Source organism: Piliocolobus tephrosceles, chromosome 7 (assembly GCF_002776525.5).
Source record: "Piliocolobus tephrosceles isolate RC106 chromosome 7, ASM277652v3, whole genome shotgun sequence".
Lineage (NCBI taxonomy): Eukaryota > Metazoa > Chordata > Mammalia > Primates > Cercopithecidae > Piliocolobus > Piliocolobus tephrosceles.
Genome location: NC_045440.1, coordinates 3740157 through 3758853, shown reverse-complemented (window position 1 = coordinate 3758853; position 18697 = coordinate 3740157). Strand labels below are relative to the sequence as shown.

General features: G+C 46.7%; 1 protein-coding gene and 1 long non-coding RNA gene across 3 annotated transcripts in view; one reads left to right on the top strand and one right to left on the bottom strand.

The window, feature by feature from the left end:
- The first annotated feature begins 6388 nt into the window (after positions 1 to 6388).
- LOC116418856 lies at positions 6389 to 15924 on the top strand. The gene is made up of 3 exons (XR_004229025.1): positions 6389 to 6555; positions 15400 to 15611; positions 15751 to 15924. It is a non-coding gene; the product is annotated as an uncharacterized LOC116418856 (long non-coding RNA).
- PRAG1 (PEAK1 related, kinase-activating pseudokinase 1) overlaps positions 15672 to 18697 on the bottom strand; it is a 65511-nt gene continuing 62485 nt past the window's right edge. For both annotated transcript variants that reach the window (XM_023225272.2, XM_023225273.2), the window contains exon 6: positions 15672 to 17215. In XM_023225272.2, coding sequence (XP_023081040.1) covers positions 16091 to 17215 — 1125 coding nt within the window. In that variant the 3' untranslated portion in view covers positions 15672 to 16090. The remainder of the gene's footprint in view (positions 17216 to 18697) is intronic.

Genomic DNA, 18697 nt, shown 5'->3' with positions numbered 1-18697 from the left:
CCAGGATTCTGGCTTGTCATGTTTCACTTACTTTTGAATGCAGACCAATTTCCTGAGGAGGATTATGGATATGAGAACAAGTGAAATAGTAACACTTACATATTTCTACCTCTTATGTGCTACTTTTAAAACATCGAATTTTAGCCGACCTCAAGATCCTAGATTTTACCCGGAACTAGATATTACCAACTTAGCCAGAGGCCTAATAAGAGGTTCTATGGCCTTTTGCCATACCCAGTAGCCTCAGCCCATTCTCAGAGATTTTCAGTTCTTGTCGATGGCCCTTGGAGAGATGGTTGGATTTCTTGTCTTAACTCCCTCTGATCTTTCTGGATAATGGGAGCCAGGGAAAAGGCATGGCAACCACAAATCTGCCCTGTTGCTGCCAGAAAGAGTCCATTGCAGGCAGCCCCCAGCTCTGGACATAGAAAATATTGTCAGTTACAGCCAAAATAAACAGTTCTCCATCTGGGAGCCCCACTGAACAACAAGTAGCTTTTGATGTAGACATCACTCCCCCAGAGAGCTATTTGTTTGGAGGCTGAGGAGACAGGGAAAAGCTTCTCTGCCAAGATGCTGTGCTATCATGTTTTTACTTCCTGCAATGCAAGCTTCATGAGTCTGGGCAGAAGCGATTACCCTGGCACTTTAACAGGAAAGTTGCTTCAGAAACCAGATTCTTCCTGGCAGAACTCAGACATGCCTTTATTGGAGCTGATGAAATAATCAGCCCAGGGTATAGTTCATTCTGATAGACCCTTCCGACCAGAATTAAGAAAGAAACTAGGTCAAGGTCTGGGCCCTGCCAACTGTAGCTGTCAGGAATACTGGAGTAGGTTCCCTAAGTTTTCAGGAATTATTTTGGAAAACCGAATTCCTGCTATAAAAACATAACATTAGGAAACATCTCAAAAAGAAGGCATCCATGATCCGTGGCCAAGAAATAGAAGTGTGTCTTTTAAAGCCGATCCAAATTTGGGGAAACCCAGAGAGCATTTAACCCTACATACATGGAATATTTTGCTCATGGACTTGTGTCACTATTCCCTAAGAATCACTGACAAACTTTTAAGTTATCTGTGTGTGTCTAGCATGCCTGTGTTAGTTCATTTTCACACTGCTGTAAAGATACTTCTTGAAACTGGGTAATTGATAGTGGAAAGAGGTTTAATTGACTCACAGTTCCACATGGCTGGGGAAGCCTCAGGAAACTTACAATCATGGCAGAAGGCGAAGGGGAAGTAAGGACCTTCTTCACATGGCGGCAGGAGAGAGAAGTGTAAGCAGGGGAAATGCCCGATGCTTATAAAACCGTCAGATCTCATGGCATTCACTCACTATCATGAGAACAGTATGGAGGAAATCGACCCCATGATCCAATCTCCTCCCACCAGGTCTCTCCCTCAACACCTGGATATTACAAGTCATGATGAGATTTGGCAGGGGGGACACAAAGCCTAACCATATCAATGGCTTTCAGCACCAAATCTTGCTAACCTGAGACCCCTGTAAGAGGTTCAGTTTCTAGTAGTGTAGGGACAGCCTCAGCATAAACCTGAGGTGGCTCACCAGGCTGACGTTTCATTAACACTCAGCCTCAGTTTTTGTTTTTTTTGAGATGGAGTCTCGCTCTGTTGCCCAGGCTAGTGTGCAATGGTGCAATCTCAGCTCACTGCAACCTCTGCCTCCTGGGTTCAAGCAATTGCCCTGCCTCAGTCTCTTGAGTAGCTGGGGCTACAGGCACGTGCCACCATGCCTGGCTAATTTTTGTATTTTTAGTAGAGATGGGTTTTCGCCATGTTGGCCAGGCTGGTCTCGAACTCCTGACTCAGGTGATCTGTCCACCTCGGCCTCCCAAAGTGCTGGGATTACAGGTGTGAACCACCGCACTCGGCCCAGCCTCAGTTTTAAGGAGAAAAATCTTTTAATACAGATGGAAAAATAAGCAGCTTGGGAGGTTTGAGGACTCGCTCCCTTTCTGTCCTGGTAGTTTGGTGTAGAAAATGGAATGTGATGTTTTGTAGCAGTCTGGCAGCGGAACGGTACTATGCCTTTTGTCCACATGTCATGCTAGAAATTGGACACCAAACTGACAAGCCTGAGGTGGGGGTCACTTGGGAAGGTGACTGTGGAGGCACAGCCACCTGCCTGCAGGTTTGCTGCCTGGGAGGATTGGGGGTGCGGCAGGTGGGCAGGAGCAGAGCCTGCGGCAGGGCCTGGCAGGGGCTAAACTGGGTAAGCACCTCGGAATCCCCCACATGCCCACCTGACTAGCCCCACAAGGCCTCTAAGCAGTGGGGCAGCTTGGCATAGTCCAGGCTTGGATGGAGCAGATCATCCATATTCTCCCTCCAGGATACTGGAAGGGCTTCATCACCCTGGGACTGCCTTTAAGGTATTGCAACTGAAAATGGTTTTAACAAAGTTTGTGTGCATCTGTGACGCACCTCATTGCTACATATTGCAGAGAGGTAGATAGTGTTTGGATGACATGCCCAAGAAAATAAAAAATGTCTCCGTGAACCTAAGTTTTAATGTCACCAATAGAGCACTCACTACATAGTCACTCTTGCAGTGGAAGCCACTCAATATAGGAAAACTAAATACCAGCTTTAGTGCAAAAGACAGAGGCTGTGTGGATCCTGGGGTGATGACCAGGGCACCATTCATCAGAAACAGAGGTGAAGCTGTGCTGGGGTGGACAGAACATTGGGTTTGAATACAGAAGACCTTTGTTGCAATCTGAGTCCTGTCACTAGCCAGTCATAAGTACTCTCTGGCAAGATGCTTTGTCTCTCAGAGGCTCCCTGTCATGCTGTACAGGTGAGGATGCTGTAGGACTTTAGAGGGTTGTCAGGCGATAAGGAACATGAAAGTGTTTTGCCAACTGTAAAGCTCTGTATCATTTGTGGAACATCATTCTTAAGTGGTTGACACAGTCATTAACTAAAAAACAGTCATCATCAAAAATGTCCTCAACACACTTATTAAGCACCTACTGCATACAATGCAGGGGACTAGGGAATAAGGAAGCAAGCGGTGTAGGACATTGTCACTGCTCTCAATCGCCCTACAGTCTACTCAGTGAGAAAGAATATACTTATGTTCAGATTTTTTAAACTCTGCCTGCCTCCCAGGTTTGGAGGGATGCAGTAGTGGATGATTGCAGAGGAGAAAGGGACACTAGCTTTCATAAGCAGGGGAGGACTTTTTATTTTTATTTTTATTAGTTATTCTTTTTTATTATTTTTAATTTTGGGGACTACATAGTAAGTGTATATATTTATGGAGTACATGAGATAAATTTTATGTGCAATGTGAAATAAGCATAAGCACATCATGGAAAATGAGGTATCCATCCCCTCAAGCATTTATCCTTAAAGTTACAAACAATGCAGTGACACTCCCTATTTAAAAATGTACAATTAAGTTATTGTTGACTATAGTCACCTGTTGTACTATCAACTAGTAGATTTTATTCTTTCTGACTTTTTTTTTTGTCCCCTTTGTGAAGATTTAACCATCTTCACCTCCCCACTACATTAAGCCCCCTGCGACCCTTCCCAGCCACTGGTAACCATCCTTCTACTCTCTATATTCTTGAGTTTGGTGTGGCTTGAGTCAAACATCGAAGGACTGGCTGGGTGTGATGAGTCATGCCTGTAATCTCAGCACTTTGGTAGGTCAAGGTGGGTGGATCACCTAAGGTCAGGAGTTCAAGACTAGCCTGGCCGACATGGCAAAACCCCATCTCTACTAAAAATACAAAATTAACCGGCCGTGGTGGTGGGCATCTATAATTCCAGCTACTTAGGAGGCTGAAGCAGGAGAATTGCTTGAAGCCGGGAGGTGGAGGTTGCAGCAAGTCGAGATCATGACACTGCACTCCAGCCTGGGCAGCAGAGTGAGACTGCATCTCAAAAAAAAAAAAAAAAAAAAAAAAAATTGAAGGACAGGCAAGATGCTGATGGGTACCCAGTAAACACTGGGGTATACACATGGAGGTACAGTGTACTTAGTAGAGAATGGAAGGCATACAGCCTAGACTCTAGTCCTGAATTTATACTTCACTTATCAATTCACTTTTCTACACCTTAATTTCTCTTAAAATAGAGATTATCTGTCTAGATTTCTCCATATATCAGAGGAATGTTTTAAGAAGGTAAAATAATACTTCAAACAACAAGAGTTTAAATCTTGGAGCAGAGAATTCAGGTAAACAAAGACACTCTCATTCTGTCATTCACAGTTTTCCAACATTGTCATCAGACACCAAACTAAAATCTTCTGTTCAAGAAACCCAGGGAGTCTTTGAATGACAGGTCAGTGGCATTAATGAATTCCTTTCTCAGTGCTCAGACCACAAGAATCTGTGAATGAAAATGAGACAGAGGACCCGGATGTAATGCTAGTCTCTGTTTGCTAAACTGAGTAGTGTCCATTTACAGAAACACAGATACCACGCAGAGCCAAGCTGTGGCCATTATCAGGGCTTGTATTATGCTCTTAACATCACTGCAGGAATATTCACTGTCTGTCTCCTGCATTATTTCTTTCCCTTCCAGATAACCTTAGAGTTACCACAAAGGAAACACTCCAGAGCTCACCGGGCCTGTCCTACTGAAGGTCATGATTCCAACCCTCCATCAAACTGCTACCAGAAGCCTGTGCCCCAGTGAAAAGCCATTTTATGGGAGCACCTGTGACGGTGTTATTTAGAAATGGTTATCTTGGGCTGGATGCTCACACATCCAATCCTAGCACTTTGGGAGATGGAGGTGGGAGGATGACTTGAAACCAGGAGTTCGAGACCAGCCTGGGCAACATAGTGAGACCCCCAGCTCTACAAAAAATTAGTCTGGTATGGTGGCATGAACCTGTAGCCCCAGCTACTTGGGAGGCTGAAGTCGGAGCATCACTTGAGCCCAGGAAGTCGAGGCTGCAGTGAGCTATGATCACATCATTGCACTCCATCTGGGCAGTGGAGCAAGGCTCTATCTCTGAAGAAAAAAAAACGAAATGATTATCCTACCAAAAGAATAAATGGCTGCCATTGCCATTTCACGTTGCCCTTGGTTTTCTTCATTTTGACTCTTTCTCCAATGAACTGTTGCCTTTTCAGAGCTAAAACAAAGGGTTGCTGGGTAATAAGGCAGGGCCCAGCAGCTGGCTCCAGCGAGGCCTGTCTGCAGGATGAAGGCTGCGATCAAATGTGTGACTCATCGTTGGGAGGTGGCTGCCAACCCCGGCTGCAGGGCACAGTCGGCACTGGCTGGGAAGGCACACTGATCTGCACCCTCGTCTGCTTCCTGTGCTAGGATCGCAGCTCCCACCCCACCTCATTCCCCCAACCCTATCTCCACATGGGATTGTTCCACTGGCTGTCACCCAGGGAGCCCCTTCTTTCTACCCATGTTCAGATGGGTACTCGAAACAGCACATGACTCATGTTGTACTCAGCCAAGACTAACAGCATCAGGCTTTTATTGTTCAAGAGCTGACTCCAAGTTCCATGAACGATTTCAATGAGTGGAGTCCTTGTTGCTTACATTGCTGCTCTCTAAAGTCATGGAAAGAAATGACCACACTGGAGCCACAGAAAAGCCAAGGCACAGAGTAGCACAACCTTGCTCTTCCTTAAATACTATCTCTGGAAGATCATCCTGAAGCCTTTTCCTTGGAGAACCGGCCATAGCCACCAGGTTGGGTTTGCTGCAAGGGACCAATACAGAGCTTGTCAAAGAAGCATTGAGTTGCAAGCGCAAAGACTGGCAGAGTCACTCCAGGGACTAGTTAGGGCCTAAGGGTGAATTTTATCATTAACTCAGGGCTCTGCTGCAAATGCTAACTGCAGTTTAGAGCAAGCGTCAGGATTTCCACCTGGGAAGAAAAACAGTCTGTATCTCTCAATGGAAATTAAATGAGTTGTCCTAAGACCAATAAACAAGGACCAAAAATAAGGGATCATTAAAATGTTGATTAATTAATGCTCTCCAAGCAGTGCAAATGATATTTTAACACCTGGGTAAAAGGTGCTGAAACCTGTCAATTCTCTGACTCGGGGGAGAAATCAAGTCACTTCTTCTCTTTAAGAAAGTTCCAGCTAGGTGCCGTGGCTCACACCTGTAATACCAGCACTTTGGGAGGCTGAGGCAGACGGATTACCTGAGGTTGGGAGTTCGAGACCAGCCTGATCAAAATGGAGAAACCCATTTCTGCTAAAAATACAAAATAAGCTGGGTGTGGTGGCACATGCCTGTAATCCCAGCTACTCGGGAGGCTAAAGCAGGACTATTGCTTGAACCCTGGAGATGGAGGTTGCGGTGAGCCGAGATTGCACCATTGCACTCCAGCCTGGGCAACAAGAGTAAAACTCCATCTCAAAAAAAAAAAAAAAAAGAAAAGAAAAGAAAGAAAATTCCTCTTGACATACTGCTAAGTGAGGAAAGCAAACTTCTCTCGCATCTCAGGCAAGGTAACTTCTGTGTAAGAAAGAAGAATACACCTGTATCTGCTCATTTGTGCACAAACACAGGAAGGATCAAGCAGAAATTGGTGAGTTTGATGACCACGGTGGGTGGCTGCTCGCAGGGGAAAGGAAGGGAGAATGGCATGGAGTAGAAAGCATGGAGGATTGATACCTGCCCTGAGTATCCTGTTTTTCTTTTTCTTTTTCTTTTTTTTTTGAGACAGGCTCTCTCTGTCTCTCTGTTGCCCAAGCTGGAGTGCAGTAGCATCACTGTAGCTTTGATCATTCAGGATCCAGTGATCCTCTCACCTCAGCCTCCTGAGTAGCTAGTGACTTGTTTTTCTAAGACCACCAGAGCGGGCACAAAAGAACCAGCGGGTAGGCAAGTGTAGGAGCAAAACTGCACGTTTATTTTTGGTAACCTAAGGTGTGGGGGAGAAGTCTGTCGGCCTCTGGCAAAGGAGGCTGGCAGAGTCCCCCGGTGGGGCTCTCGGACGGAGTTCCTGCAGTCCCGACATCCCGACAGGAGTGGGGCTGTGAGAAGGCCGCTTGGCTCACTGGCTGAGAGCGGCTTTTCTGGGGTGGGAGGGCAATAGGCGGGGCACGGGCGTGTCCGGGGCGTTCCGCAGGTGTGACCAGGTAAATCTTGGTCTCTTCGGATTGACGTCACCTGGCGCATGCCCAGTTGATCTGTACCTTCCCGGGTCGCCGGCTGCTTTTCGCGTGCGCGGGAAGAGTTGGGGGGGTGGGGGATGAAGAACCCGGAAGTGCACCATCTTGCCTCCGTTCATCCAAACAGTCCAACCTTTTATTGATAATAGTGATAAAGGGGTGCCGCGGTCTGTCTGGCTACTTCCTGCTGTTAAGGGGCGTCGTTAAGGTCAGGGCCCATGGTTGGTATTTGGACGCACGGATGAAAAATAAAATAAGGCACAGTATTAGTATAGGAATGAGGAATGGAAGCATTTGTTGGAATGGGGGCAAAACCCAGAAGGAAGGTCCTGGCAAGGTTGGGGAGTATGAGATAGTTAAGAAAATTTAGTAAGTTTGAGGCGAGTGGGGGAAAGCCAAACTGATTTCCACTGATTGCTTTCGGTAGGGGCCCTTTTTAGCTGGGAATGGGGAACGAGTGTGCAAAGTAGTTGTTGGCCAGGCAGCACTTAAGGAGTGGAGTTTTTGTGGAGTGGATGGCTTTCCGTCTACACCTACTACAGAGATATTGGATGGAAGGCTAGGTCCAGAGAAGGACGGCAAAACAGAATAGGTAGCCTCGCTGTTGATTAAAAAATTGTCTTACCCGCTACCAGGAGAGTTACCCGCGTCTTGGCGAGGGTGATGGGGGTCCCCGAGTCTCGGCACCTTCAGTTGTCGTCCAGATGTAGGAGCTGGAAGGAGCTCCCAGGATCCTGGGAAAGGGGGTCACGTGGAGGCGCGGCACCTGTTCTCAGGGTGGGGCAATCAGACTTCCAGTTTCCTCCCTGCTGGCAAGCAGGGCAGGGGGTTGCTGGTGGACGAGGGTTAGGATATTCACTGGCCTAATGTCCTGATGCCTTGCACTTATAGCAAGGCTGTGTTGGGGCTTGGGGACCTTGCGGACACCTGTTGGCATAGTGTCCTGCCTTGCCGCACTTATAGCAGGCAGGCTCCTTTTGTAGCCTTGGAGTCTGTGGAGTATGTGCTCTCTGGCCTGGGGTTACGACTGGGCTGTAAAGCCGCTGCTAGGAGCTGTAACTGAGCCGTCTCCTCTCTGGAGCTATAGACCTTAAAGGCTAATTTAACTAGGTCTTGTATTGGTGTCTAAGGACCATCCTCTACCTTTTGAAGTTTTTTACGAATGTCAGGAGCTGATTGAGAAATGAAATAAGACGCCAAAATGGTGGCCCCTGTGTGGGAGGCCGGATCTAACCGGGTATACTGGGTTAGAACCTCAGTCAGTTTAGGGTGGAGGTTAGGATAACCTGGAGGTCATGCCAAGTTAAGTCATAGGCCTGACAAAGGTGTCTAAATTCCTTTATGTATATGGTAGGATTAGCTGAGAAATCACCTAAACGCTTCTCAATTTTGGAAAGATCGGCCAATGAAAAAGGGACATGTACTCTGACTACCCCCTCCGCCCCAGCCACCTCTCGCAAAGGCACTAACACTGTAGGAGGGTGTGGGGCAGGAGTGGAGACATCAGCAGGGCACTTAGAGCGGGTGTGTGCAGAGACAGGAGACTCAAGACAGCCAGTTGGGGGCCCCGAAGGAGGCATGGGACCGAGTGGATTACTAGTAGATAAGAAGGAGGAAGGAGGAGTCTGGATGGGGGGAGGAGGAGGAGTCTGGTCAGGAAGGGAGGGGGTGGAGAGAAGGAGGAGTATAGAGACGAGAGCTTAAGGCCCAAAAGCCTTGTACATAATTAATTTCGGACCACTTGCCTAGCCGCTGGCAGAAATTGCTGAGGTCGATCACGCCACAGTGGAAAGGAAAAATAACCGCTTCCTCCTAAGGTTTTGTTCAAGCTGTAAGGTTTTTAAATTGGCTAGGAGGCACCCTAAGGAGGTGCTCTTTGGAAATTTGGACTGGGGGGTTTCCCGTTTGTTTCCTCTTTACTTACACAATGGACACAATGGAAATGGAAGTGGATCTCTGCCTGGCTTCAAAGCGTCCTTTGGAACCAGCAGAGACAGACTGGAGGCTCATGGAGCCAAAGTGGAGATTACCTTCAGGAGGACGTCTCCGTTCTGAAGGGGTCTCCTGAGCCACTTGGTGGCTCAAAAGTGGGCCTCGGACCTGCGCGGGATTTTGGCCGAGGGAGGTAAAGAGGAGACAAGGGCACTTACCCCAGAGAGGCCGTGAGAGTGAGCGAAGCGGGTCTCAGGTCCTGGTCCGTCCGCCGCGTGGAACGAGGAGGAGGAGGCTCCCTGGACCCTGGGGGCCCTGAGGAGGGGTCTCCTCCCAGGTTCGGCACCATCTGACTTGTTTTTCTAAGACCACCAGAGCGGGCACAAAAGAACCAGCGGGTAGGCAAGTGTAGGAGCAAAACTGCACGTTTATTTTTGGTAACCTAAGGTGTGGGAGAGAAGTCTGTCGGCCTCCGGCAAAGGAGGCCGGCAGAGTCCCCCGGTGGGGCTCTCGGTCGGACTTCCCACAGTCCCGACATCCTGACAGGAGTGGGGCTGTGAGAAGGCCCCGTGGCTCAATGGCGGAGAGCGGCTTTTCTAGGGGTGGGAGGGCAATAGGCGGGGCACGGACATGTCCGGGGCATTCCGCAGGTGCGACCAGGTAAATCTTGGTCTCTTCGGATTGACGTCACCTGGCGCATGCCCAGTTGATCTGCACCTTCCCGGGTCGCCAGCTGCATTTTCGTACGCGCGGTAAGAGTTGGGGGCGGGGGGATGAAGAACTCGGAAGTGCACCATCTTGCCTCCGTTCATCCAAACAGCTAGGACTATAGGTTTGTGCCACCATGCCTGGCTAATTTTTTTGTTTTTTATTTTTTTGTAGAGACAGAGTCTCTCAATGTTGCCCCGGGCTGGTCTCCAACTCCTGGCCTCAAGCAATTCTTGGCCACCCAAAGTGTTGAGATTATAGCTTTGACCTTCAAAAATGCTGTTACAGGCGTGAGCCACTGTGCCCAGCCCAGAGTATACCTGTTGGATAGTTTTATCTTTCAGTGCATGTTAGGGTTTGCCTACTCCAATAATTAAAACCAACAAAGCTGAGGGGTAGGAAAAAGAAAATCTGTTTCTCTTTTAGGAAAACCAGAACTTGCTTATGTCATCGTGGTGATGGGAATGGCCCGTAAAGAAAGGATTTAAATAAAAGCCTCAATTGTTAAAGTCTTTCTGACTTTTTAAGGAATCTGCTATAAGTTCTGAAACTGAACTCTACACAATCTAGAAAAGAGGAAATGGTTATAGCTTCCTCATTCCTGGAAATCTTTGAGAAGAGAGTAGACATACAAATGTCTGTGTAATCCTAGTAAAGGAATGAAGGCATCATTATCCTTTAAGGATTGTGGAAAGTCATCAGGGCTGGATCCATGCATACGATATTAAATTGGTGCAAAAGCTATTGCTGTTTTTTCCATTAAAATTAATTAAAAAGCAATGGCAAAAGCCACAGTAACTTTTGCACCAACCTAATAGAGCAGGTAGTTTGTCTCTGAATCTTGTGTTCTCAATTCCTGCCTTGTCTTTTCTCCTTAGACCTCCACATTCAATTCTCTCAACCTGTCTCCAGGTCTGTTCTGCCCTGATAAGGTAGTAAAGCAGAAGTCTGCAGAGTAACCTTTAAGTTCGTTACAGTGCACAAACATCTTAACAATCTAAGCCCATCTGGTGTCTAGGGCAGTATTTTTTTAGGGAATAGCTGTAATCACCTCTGGTATAGGAGCTGGAAATATTCGAATCTAACATTTAGAATATGTGATCAATATCTACGTTCAAACCCCGCTGGGATAATCCAATACAAAGTCAGCCTGTTGACATGCAGAAAAATCTTGAGTAAACGTGACTTTCCTTCCCCACTTCCATAAGCTTGGCATGGATGTAGTCAAGTTCTGGGAGAAAAGATCCAGATCAGACAAGACTGAGTATCCTGGATCTGTTGAGGATCCAGATTGGTCACAGATGTTCTGGCCCAACCCCAGAGTCCCCTAAACCAACAATATCACTTTTGAGTGAATTTGGACTCTTTTTCTGAAACCCTAGAATCCATCAGGCTACCTCCTGACCACTTTCCCGGGGTGCAATTCCTCCCCCGAGGACGTCTTTTACAGGGAGGTTGCCCCATTGCCTGCGTTAATTAGCACTGGAAAAAAGAAAGGGTAATTTGTCAAGACAATCATCCCGCAGTACTTGTTCCAACCATTTTATTCTTGCCTTTAATTTTTTTTTTTTTTTTTTTTAATTTTCAGCAATGACCCCAGCTGGGTTAAACTTTGATTTCTTTTTTTTTTTTTTTTTTTTTTTGAGACGGAGTCTCGCTCTGTCGCCTGGGCTGGAGTGCAGTGGCCGGATCTCGGCTCACTGCAAGCTCCGCCTCCCGGGTTTATGCCATTCTCCTGCCTCAGCCTCCCTAGTAGCTGGGACTACAGGCGCCCGCCACCTCGCCCGGCTAGTTTTTTGTATTTTTTAGTAGAGACGGGGTTTCACCGGGTTAGCCAGGATGGTCTCGATCTCCTGACCTCGTGATCCGCCTGTCTCGGCCTCCCAAAGTGCTGGGATTACAGGCTTGAGCCACCGCACCCGGCCTAAACTTTGATTTCTAATAAATAAATTCCATTCACATCGCCCTCTCTTAAAAACTGCAAGTTGGTTTTATGTTACAAATCTACTACTTTTAGTGAGATTTGGTAAGCTAATCTTTAGATCTCCAAAGATTTTCAGATATTCAACAGAGCAGAAAAGGGCTGCCTCATTTATTGACTGTGTATTTTAAGAGCAAATTTAGAACTCACTAAAGTAACATGTGTCTTCTCTTTAAAAAATCTTTATAATTATTTTGTGTACATGCGTACATCTCAAAAGAGTTTTTTCAGCCCTAAGCTCTTGGAAACCATGAAGTGTTATATAAAGTGGTAACTACAGCTCCCCAGAACCAGTCTTTTCAGATCTGAGCCATATGTTATGATAAATAAATAATCCCTAAAGCGCTTATCTGGCTTCTGGCAAGGATATAACTATTTAGATACGAGGCTTTATAATGCCTACATTTAAAAAAATTAGAAGAAAAATGATTCCACATCTTGGCATGAAAATGAGAATGGCTTACAAACAACAAAAATTACATATGTGGAAAGCATAATGGGGCGACTTCACTCAGAGTGGGAGAGAAGAAAAACTGGAGATTTAAATACCAGTAGTTGGGTTTAGAGCCAAGAAAAATGGGAGATGAACTCACTGATAACAGGAGTATTAAATTGCCAGATGCCCTGCAACTGCCCTTGTACAAAAGTCCCTGATTATTTCTGAACCTCGGTCCTGCAGAACAAGCTATTGTTTCTGGGCATAATGGATTTCATGCTAGAGCCTTCTGCGAGATAAAGCCATGCAGCCTAGGTGTATTTTGAATTAACAAAAAACCAGTTATATTGAACCTCTGAATTTAGTGCGACTGAAGTTGTTTGCTAAACCTAGTATTTATAGCCACATGACTAATCGTTTATGGAAAAGGCCAATCCATGGAGAGAAATGGGTGGCAATCATTTCCAGAGAATTTGAGGAAACTAGGTTTTAACACTCCATATTTAAATTTCACCAATGGTAGAGATTAAAAAACGCCCTATTGTATAGAGTACCCTTGACATAACTAACTCCATCTTAGAATAAGACTCCATTTTATGTTTCACAGGGCACTCTGCCAACAAGGATAAGATGTTTTGTTTAATAAATAAAAAGAAAGACTGCATCCAATCAGATAAAGACACAAACAAGCACACTCATCCACGATCAGTTCTCACCAGAGGACTCTGTGACTTTAAAATGTCAGGCTTTCAGCAGCTCAAAATGCAGCTGCCTTAACTGACACTGTCTTGCAGTCACTCACCGTACGAACTTAGCATCTGCTTCTGCCACCTCAAACACTCTTCCTTGCAAGACCGACCTGCTTCTGCTGGACTGGTTCCTTAACCCTCTCTCCTATCTCTTTCTCCTCTTGAGGTTCAATGCTACTTTGTTCATTGTGGAATGTTTAATCTGTAACATGTGTATATCGATTAAGCATACTATTATGTATGATTTGCCATATTGACTGGCTTGTGGAGTGGCTCAAGCCTGTGTGCCTGCGGCTCTGACTACCAAAAGAACAGGAGGTACTAAAGAGAATTGCCTCCTTGGGAATTCCATGTAACTCCTGGCTTTTGTGACTGAATTAGCATCAACAAAAGCCTGACATTGTGGAAAGACACAAGCATGTGTGGACCTCATTATTTTTAACCTGGCATCGCTCATGACATCTATCTTCAAAAAACGCTTTCTTTTTTCTTTTTAAAACTGCTATTGGGGCATTATTCAATGTCTTCAAACAAAGAATCCTTGACAAATTCCCTTCAGAACCAAGCACTGGGCAAAAATTTCTTCCTCCTATCAACTCTTTCCTAAAATTGCACACAAAAAAGAATTCTGCAACCAGTTTTCTTTTTCTAGGTTGGTGGGCAGCTCAGAAGTAAGTTTTAGGTTTAATTGCTCTTATTCCTCTCATTCAGAATTTATTGTTAATGTTTCTTCTTTATCCTTTACTTTTCGGTTCATATTGGTTCTTAAAACTGTTTTTACAACCTCGTTTTTTTTTTCTCAAGTGGGTGGCATAAAAAAAAGTTGCAATTAATTCAGGAATTAAAAATGTGGCTCCTAAGACTGACTTTCTTTCTTTCTTTCTATTTCTTCCTTCCTTCCTTCCTTTCTTCTTTTTCCTTCCTTCCTTCCTTCCCTTCCTTCCTTCCTTCTTTCTCTTTCTTTCTCTTTCTCTCTCCCCTTCCTTCCCTCCCTCCTTCCTTCCTTCCTTCCCTCCCTCCCTCCCTTCCTTCCTTCCTTCTTTCTTTCTTTCTTCTTTTTTTGATAGCGTCTCACTCTGTCACCCAGACTGGAGTGCAGTGGTATGATCTTGGCTCACTGCAACCTCCACCTTCTGGGTTCAAGCGATTCTCCTGCCTCATCCTCCCGAGTAGCTGGGATTACAAGCATGTGCCATGACACCCAGCTAATTTTTGCATTTTTAGTAGAGACGTGGGTTTCTCCATGTTGGCCAGGCTAGTCTTGAGCTCCTGACCTCCTGATTACAGATGTGAGCCACCACACCGGGCCTTATTTTCTAATGGCACTGCATTCCCCTGGCAGAATATTTGCTCCTCCCTCTCCATTGTTTATTTACTTGAAGTGAAAAAGGACCAAAAAGCAAAAGACAGCAAATTGAGGGCGGAAGGTTTGCCTGGAAAATTCCGAGGGACAAAGAAAGAACTGGCAAATAATGACCCCCTGAAAGAGATAGGTCCTAGGGAGAAATATGATTTCCACGTTTGCAGACTCTCTTGCTCTTGTATAAATGGGTTGGGAGCTGGTTTTGGTTCAGTTCTTTCCTCAATACTCAGGAAACAATTGAAATGACAAATGTGCCCCAGGTGCTGTCTTCACCACCGATGCATGGAAGTATGAATGTGTTTACATGTAGTCAGGGGCTGGAAGGTGGAACTCACAAAAGGATTGAAATTAATATGCAGAAGAGGACCTGGGAGAGTTCCCTATCCTTCCTGCTAAGTGCATCCCCAGGTTTCTAAAACATCCATTCAGATCTCTGTATTTGTTTTAATTTGTCCAGAGTTATTAACAAGATTTTAGAAATTAATTAGTTATCTATTTGGAAGATTACCCATTAGGTAGAAATACAAGAGTCTTGGGGCTATTTCTTTTCAAATAGGTAATTTTTGACTTCTGTGCATGGGTCTAGTTTTGAGGAGGAAAGATGCGATGTCTCCTAATTTTCTTTGTGTGTTTTTAAAGGCATAGTAACAAGTATTAACTATAAAAGGAAACTTGAAGGAGGCCCGAACAGCAGAGGGAGTACTGGCCTGGGAGTTGAAACACCTGAATTCTATTCTTACCCTGCCAGTATCTAGTACAGTAGGAACTGTGGGCTGTTTGCCACCTGGCATCCCATGCATTTTCTACCTCCTCCCTGCCCCTGGAGGCTGATCCTTCAGACTGCAACAGCCAAGGTCCCTTGCTGCCTGGCATCCTATTGGGTTGGAGATGACAGATGGGAAACAGAGACTCCATCTCTGGCTGTAGAGATCTCAGTGCAAATATCTCCTGTATGTTCCCCTGTCCTGCTGTTCTGGCCCTTGCTTTTGTCCTTGTCACTCTTTGTTCTCATAACCCTGATCACACCTAGCTAAGTGGTCCCTTTAAGGTCTTTTCATCTGAGCCATCTGGGGTGGACTCTGTTTTCAGGCACGTCTCTGAATGATACAAATGGCAACCAGCTTTAGCAAACTGGAAATGGGTTTGAATTCCAAACCACTGGGATCACAGCGACTGCGTCTGGATTCTTTCCAGGAGGCTTCCAGGTGGGAAGAGAAACAGGGAAGATTAATTGGTACCCACTTGCCTGGTCCTTTGTAGACTGCTGCTGTATCTCCTGAAAAGCGTAAGACCAAAGACAGGTCCGTTTTACCCACCAAGCATATTAATGCACTCAGGCACTTAAGGATAAAGGGCTTTGCTCATGACTCAACCAAAAAAATTTTTAATGAAGTTTTCTTCTTTTCTTTTTTTTTTCTTTAAATAACAATTTGACAAAAGGGTGAAGAAATCCTAAACAAGGTATCAAGGCCAGTGTCCAGGCTGCATTCTGTTCACAGAACTGTCCTCAGGACATTGCATGGAGCTAGAAATGTACATAATTACAGAAGAAAACAGGGAGGACTTGGTGCAGAAGAGACCAGTGTGGTCGGGCGACAGCATCCTCAGTCTTTCATATTTATATATGGTATATGTATTTTCTATATATATATTTATATATTTTACATCCAGGTATACCAGTCATCTGTACCATTTCCTAGGGAGACATGGGCGCTTCCAAGGCAAGACAGGAAAGGGTTAGGCAGGGAAGGGGCAGCGACAGTACAGGGTGGGGCTTGCCTCACAAAAGCTGCAGGAGCTTCAGCGACTGTAAAAGGGCCCCGGGCTCCGCGGACGCCAGGTACTGGCAGCAAAGCCAGTCCTCCAGCTCCACGCCCCGCCTGCGATCCACCGCCTTCTCCGCAAACTTGATCATCATCAGAGCCCGCTTCATGTCGATCCAGTTGTGCAGCGTGCCGCACAGCGCCGCCTCCGAGGTGCCCGGCTGCTGCACCAGCTCGCGCCGGGGCCCCCACAGCAGGCACTGCAACACACGCTTGGCCTCGCCGATGCGGATACGCTTGATGGGGTCGGCCTCCAGCAGCAGATGTGCCAGCTGCTGCAGGCCGGGTGAGTAGAGGGACAGCGCAGGCAGCGGCGGCAGGTCCTCCTGCCCGTAGTCCCGCTCCCGCAGCTGGGCGCGCACCTCGAACGGGTTGGGCTGGTGCAGCAGCTCGTAGATGAGGATGCCTGTCTGGAACTCGTCGAACTTGCGGTACTGGGAGGCAGACACGATCTCGGGGGCCAGCCGGGCCTGGCTCTTCTTCTGCTGCAGGTTTGGAGTGCCGCCCGACTTCTGCTTGGCCTTCAAAAAGTTGCTGATGATGAGTCTGGGCAGCTGCTTCTCCCGGGGCCCTTCTGGGGAGGCGGGGCCGGCTGCGGGGCTGAGAGCGCCACCAGCAGGCGGGGCGGCAGAGGAGCAGGGAGGCGCGGCGGCGGCGGGGGTGGGCCCGGGGGCGGCCTGGGGCGTGCAGTGCACCAGCAGCAGGTTCTCCAGGCACAGGTCCCGGTGGATGATGCCGTGCTCCTTCAGGTGCTCCAGCCCGTTGCAGAGTTGCAGAAGCAGGAAGCACACGCGCCGCTCGTACGCCTCGGGTTCCGCCTGGTGGCTGGCCGCCGAATCCCGCACGAAGTCGGAGGCGGTCTGATGCGGCACCTCTCGGGTGATGACGACCACGCAGTCCTGCTCCTGGGCAGGGGGGTGTGCGGGCAGGGCAGGCACGGGGTCCTTGGGCGCGTCGGGGGAGGTGAGCATGCTGGAGGGCACCGAGGCGACGAAGTGGCCACAGTCCTGCTGGATGTTAAAGTGCACGGGCACGGACGGGCTGCAGTAGGAGACTGTTTTGGGCTCAGGGGTTTTGCAGATCTGTGGGGAGAAGGAGAAGTGAAATCAAGAGTGGGGCCCATGGTTCTGCCCAACAAAGAGTGTGGCAACATTTGAGTATCTACGTGCAATAAACCTATCCACATAGGCTTGAGGGTAAGAGCAATCCGTACACATGCTAGAAGAAAACATGGGACAGAAACTTTGGAGTCTTGGGTTGGGCAAATATTTCTTAAATACCGCACTAATAGCATCGTTCACAAAAGAAAAAAAATCACAAACTTAACCTCAAAGTTCTAAACTTTTGTGCTTCAAAAGGCACTATTAAGAAAGTGGAAAGACAAGTAACAGACTGGGAGAAAATATCTGCCAAAATGTATCTGATAAAGGACTTGTTTCCGGAATTTATATATATAAAAACCACTCTTTTACAACTCAATAATACAAACAAAAAAGGATACAGAATCATGGCATAGAGAAAAAAGAAAACAAAACAACAACAAAAAACATGGGCAAGAGATATGAATAGGCAATTCACCAAAAAAATTTGTAAATGGCCACAAGCATGTGAAAAGATGTTGGACATCATTAGTCATCAGGGAACTGCCAATCAAAACCACAATGAGATATCAGTCCATGCCCACTAGAATGAGTTCTAATAAAAGTTCCAAGCGTCTATGAGGATGAGCAGAAATGGGAATCCTCACACATTGCTGGTGGGAATGTAAAATGGGGCAGACCCTTTGGAGCAGTTTGTCAATTTCTTAAAAAGTTAAACATAAAATGACCGTACGACCCAGTGAGTGGGGTCCCTGCTGAGCAACACACAGCGTGGTAGGGAGGTAGTGGTAGGAAGACATTCCTCTGTGCACAGTGTGGACAAATTCTCACGAAGCTGAATAGCATTTATAAGAAAGCAGCCTCACTTCCCACACACTGTTCCTCCAAGGTGAGTCACAGCAGCTGAAAGAAACCAGAAAGTTCTCCAGGGAAGAGGGGACCAGAAGGAACCCTCAGAGGAACCCCAGGGCACCCTCTGAGATGAAGGTAGGAAAAACAAGATGGAAGATCTCAAGCTTCTCTGTGGGAAGGGTAGCTGGGGATCCACACAACTGTGTCTTTCTTGCCTCCTCCATCTCTTCTTACACAAATGACAGTGCCAGCCACCTGGGGACCTCTGGCAATCCTAGTCCACATCTGGCTGCCACTCAACTAGAGAGTCTTGAACCAGCCGTAATGGCCCTCTGTCAGGCCTCAATCTCCCTGTCATTACCCGGAAAGGGACTGAAGTCTCCTCTCTCAAATGAATATTATTATGCAACTCACCCAGGCTTTGTAGAAAGACAAAGATCAGATGTGAGAAGAAAGGCATCTCACATCTACCCATAAAATATTATCCTGCAAACACTCCCAAAATAACCCTGTCTTCAGGCTGCAGTGTTGGAATGATGATGAAGCAGTGTTTTTGAAGTGCCTCAATGCTTACAGGCGATACTTTTAGAAGTTCTATTGCAAGCACCTTTT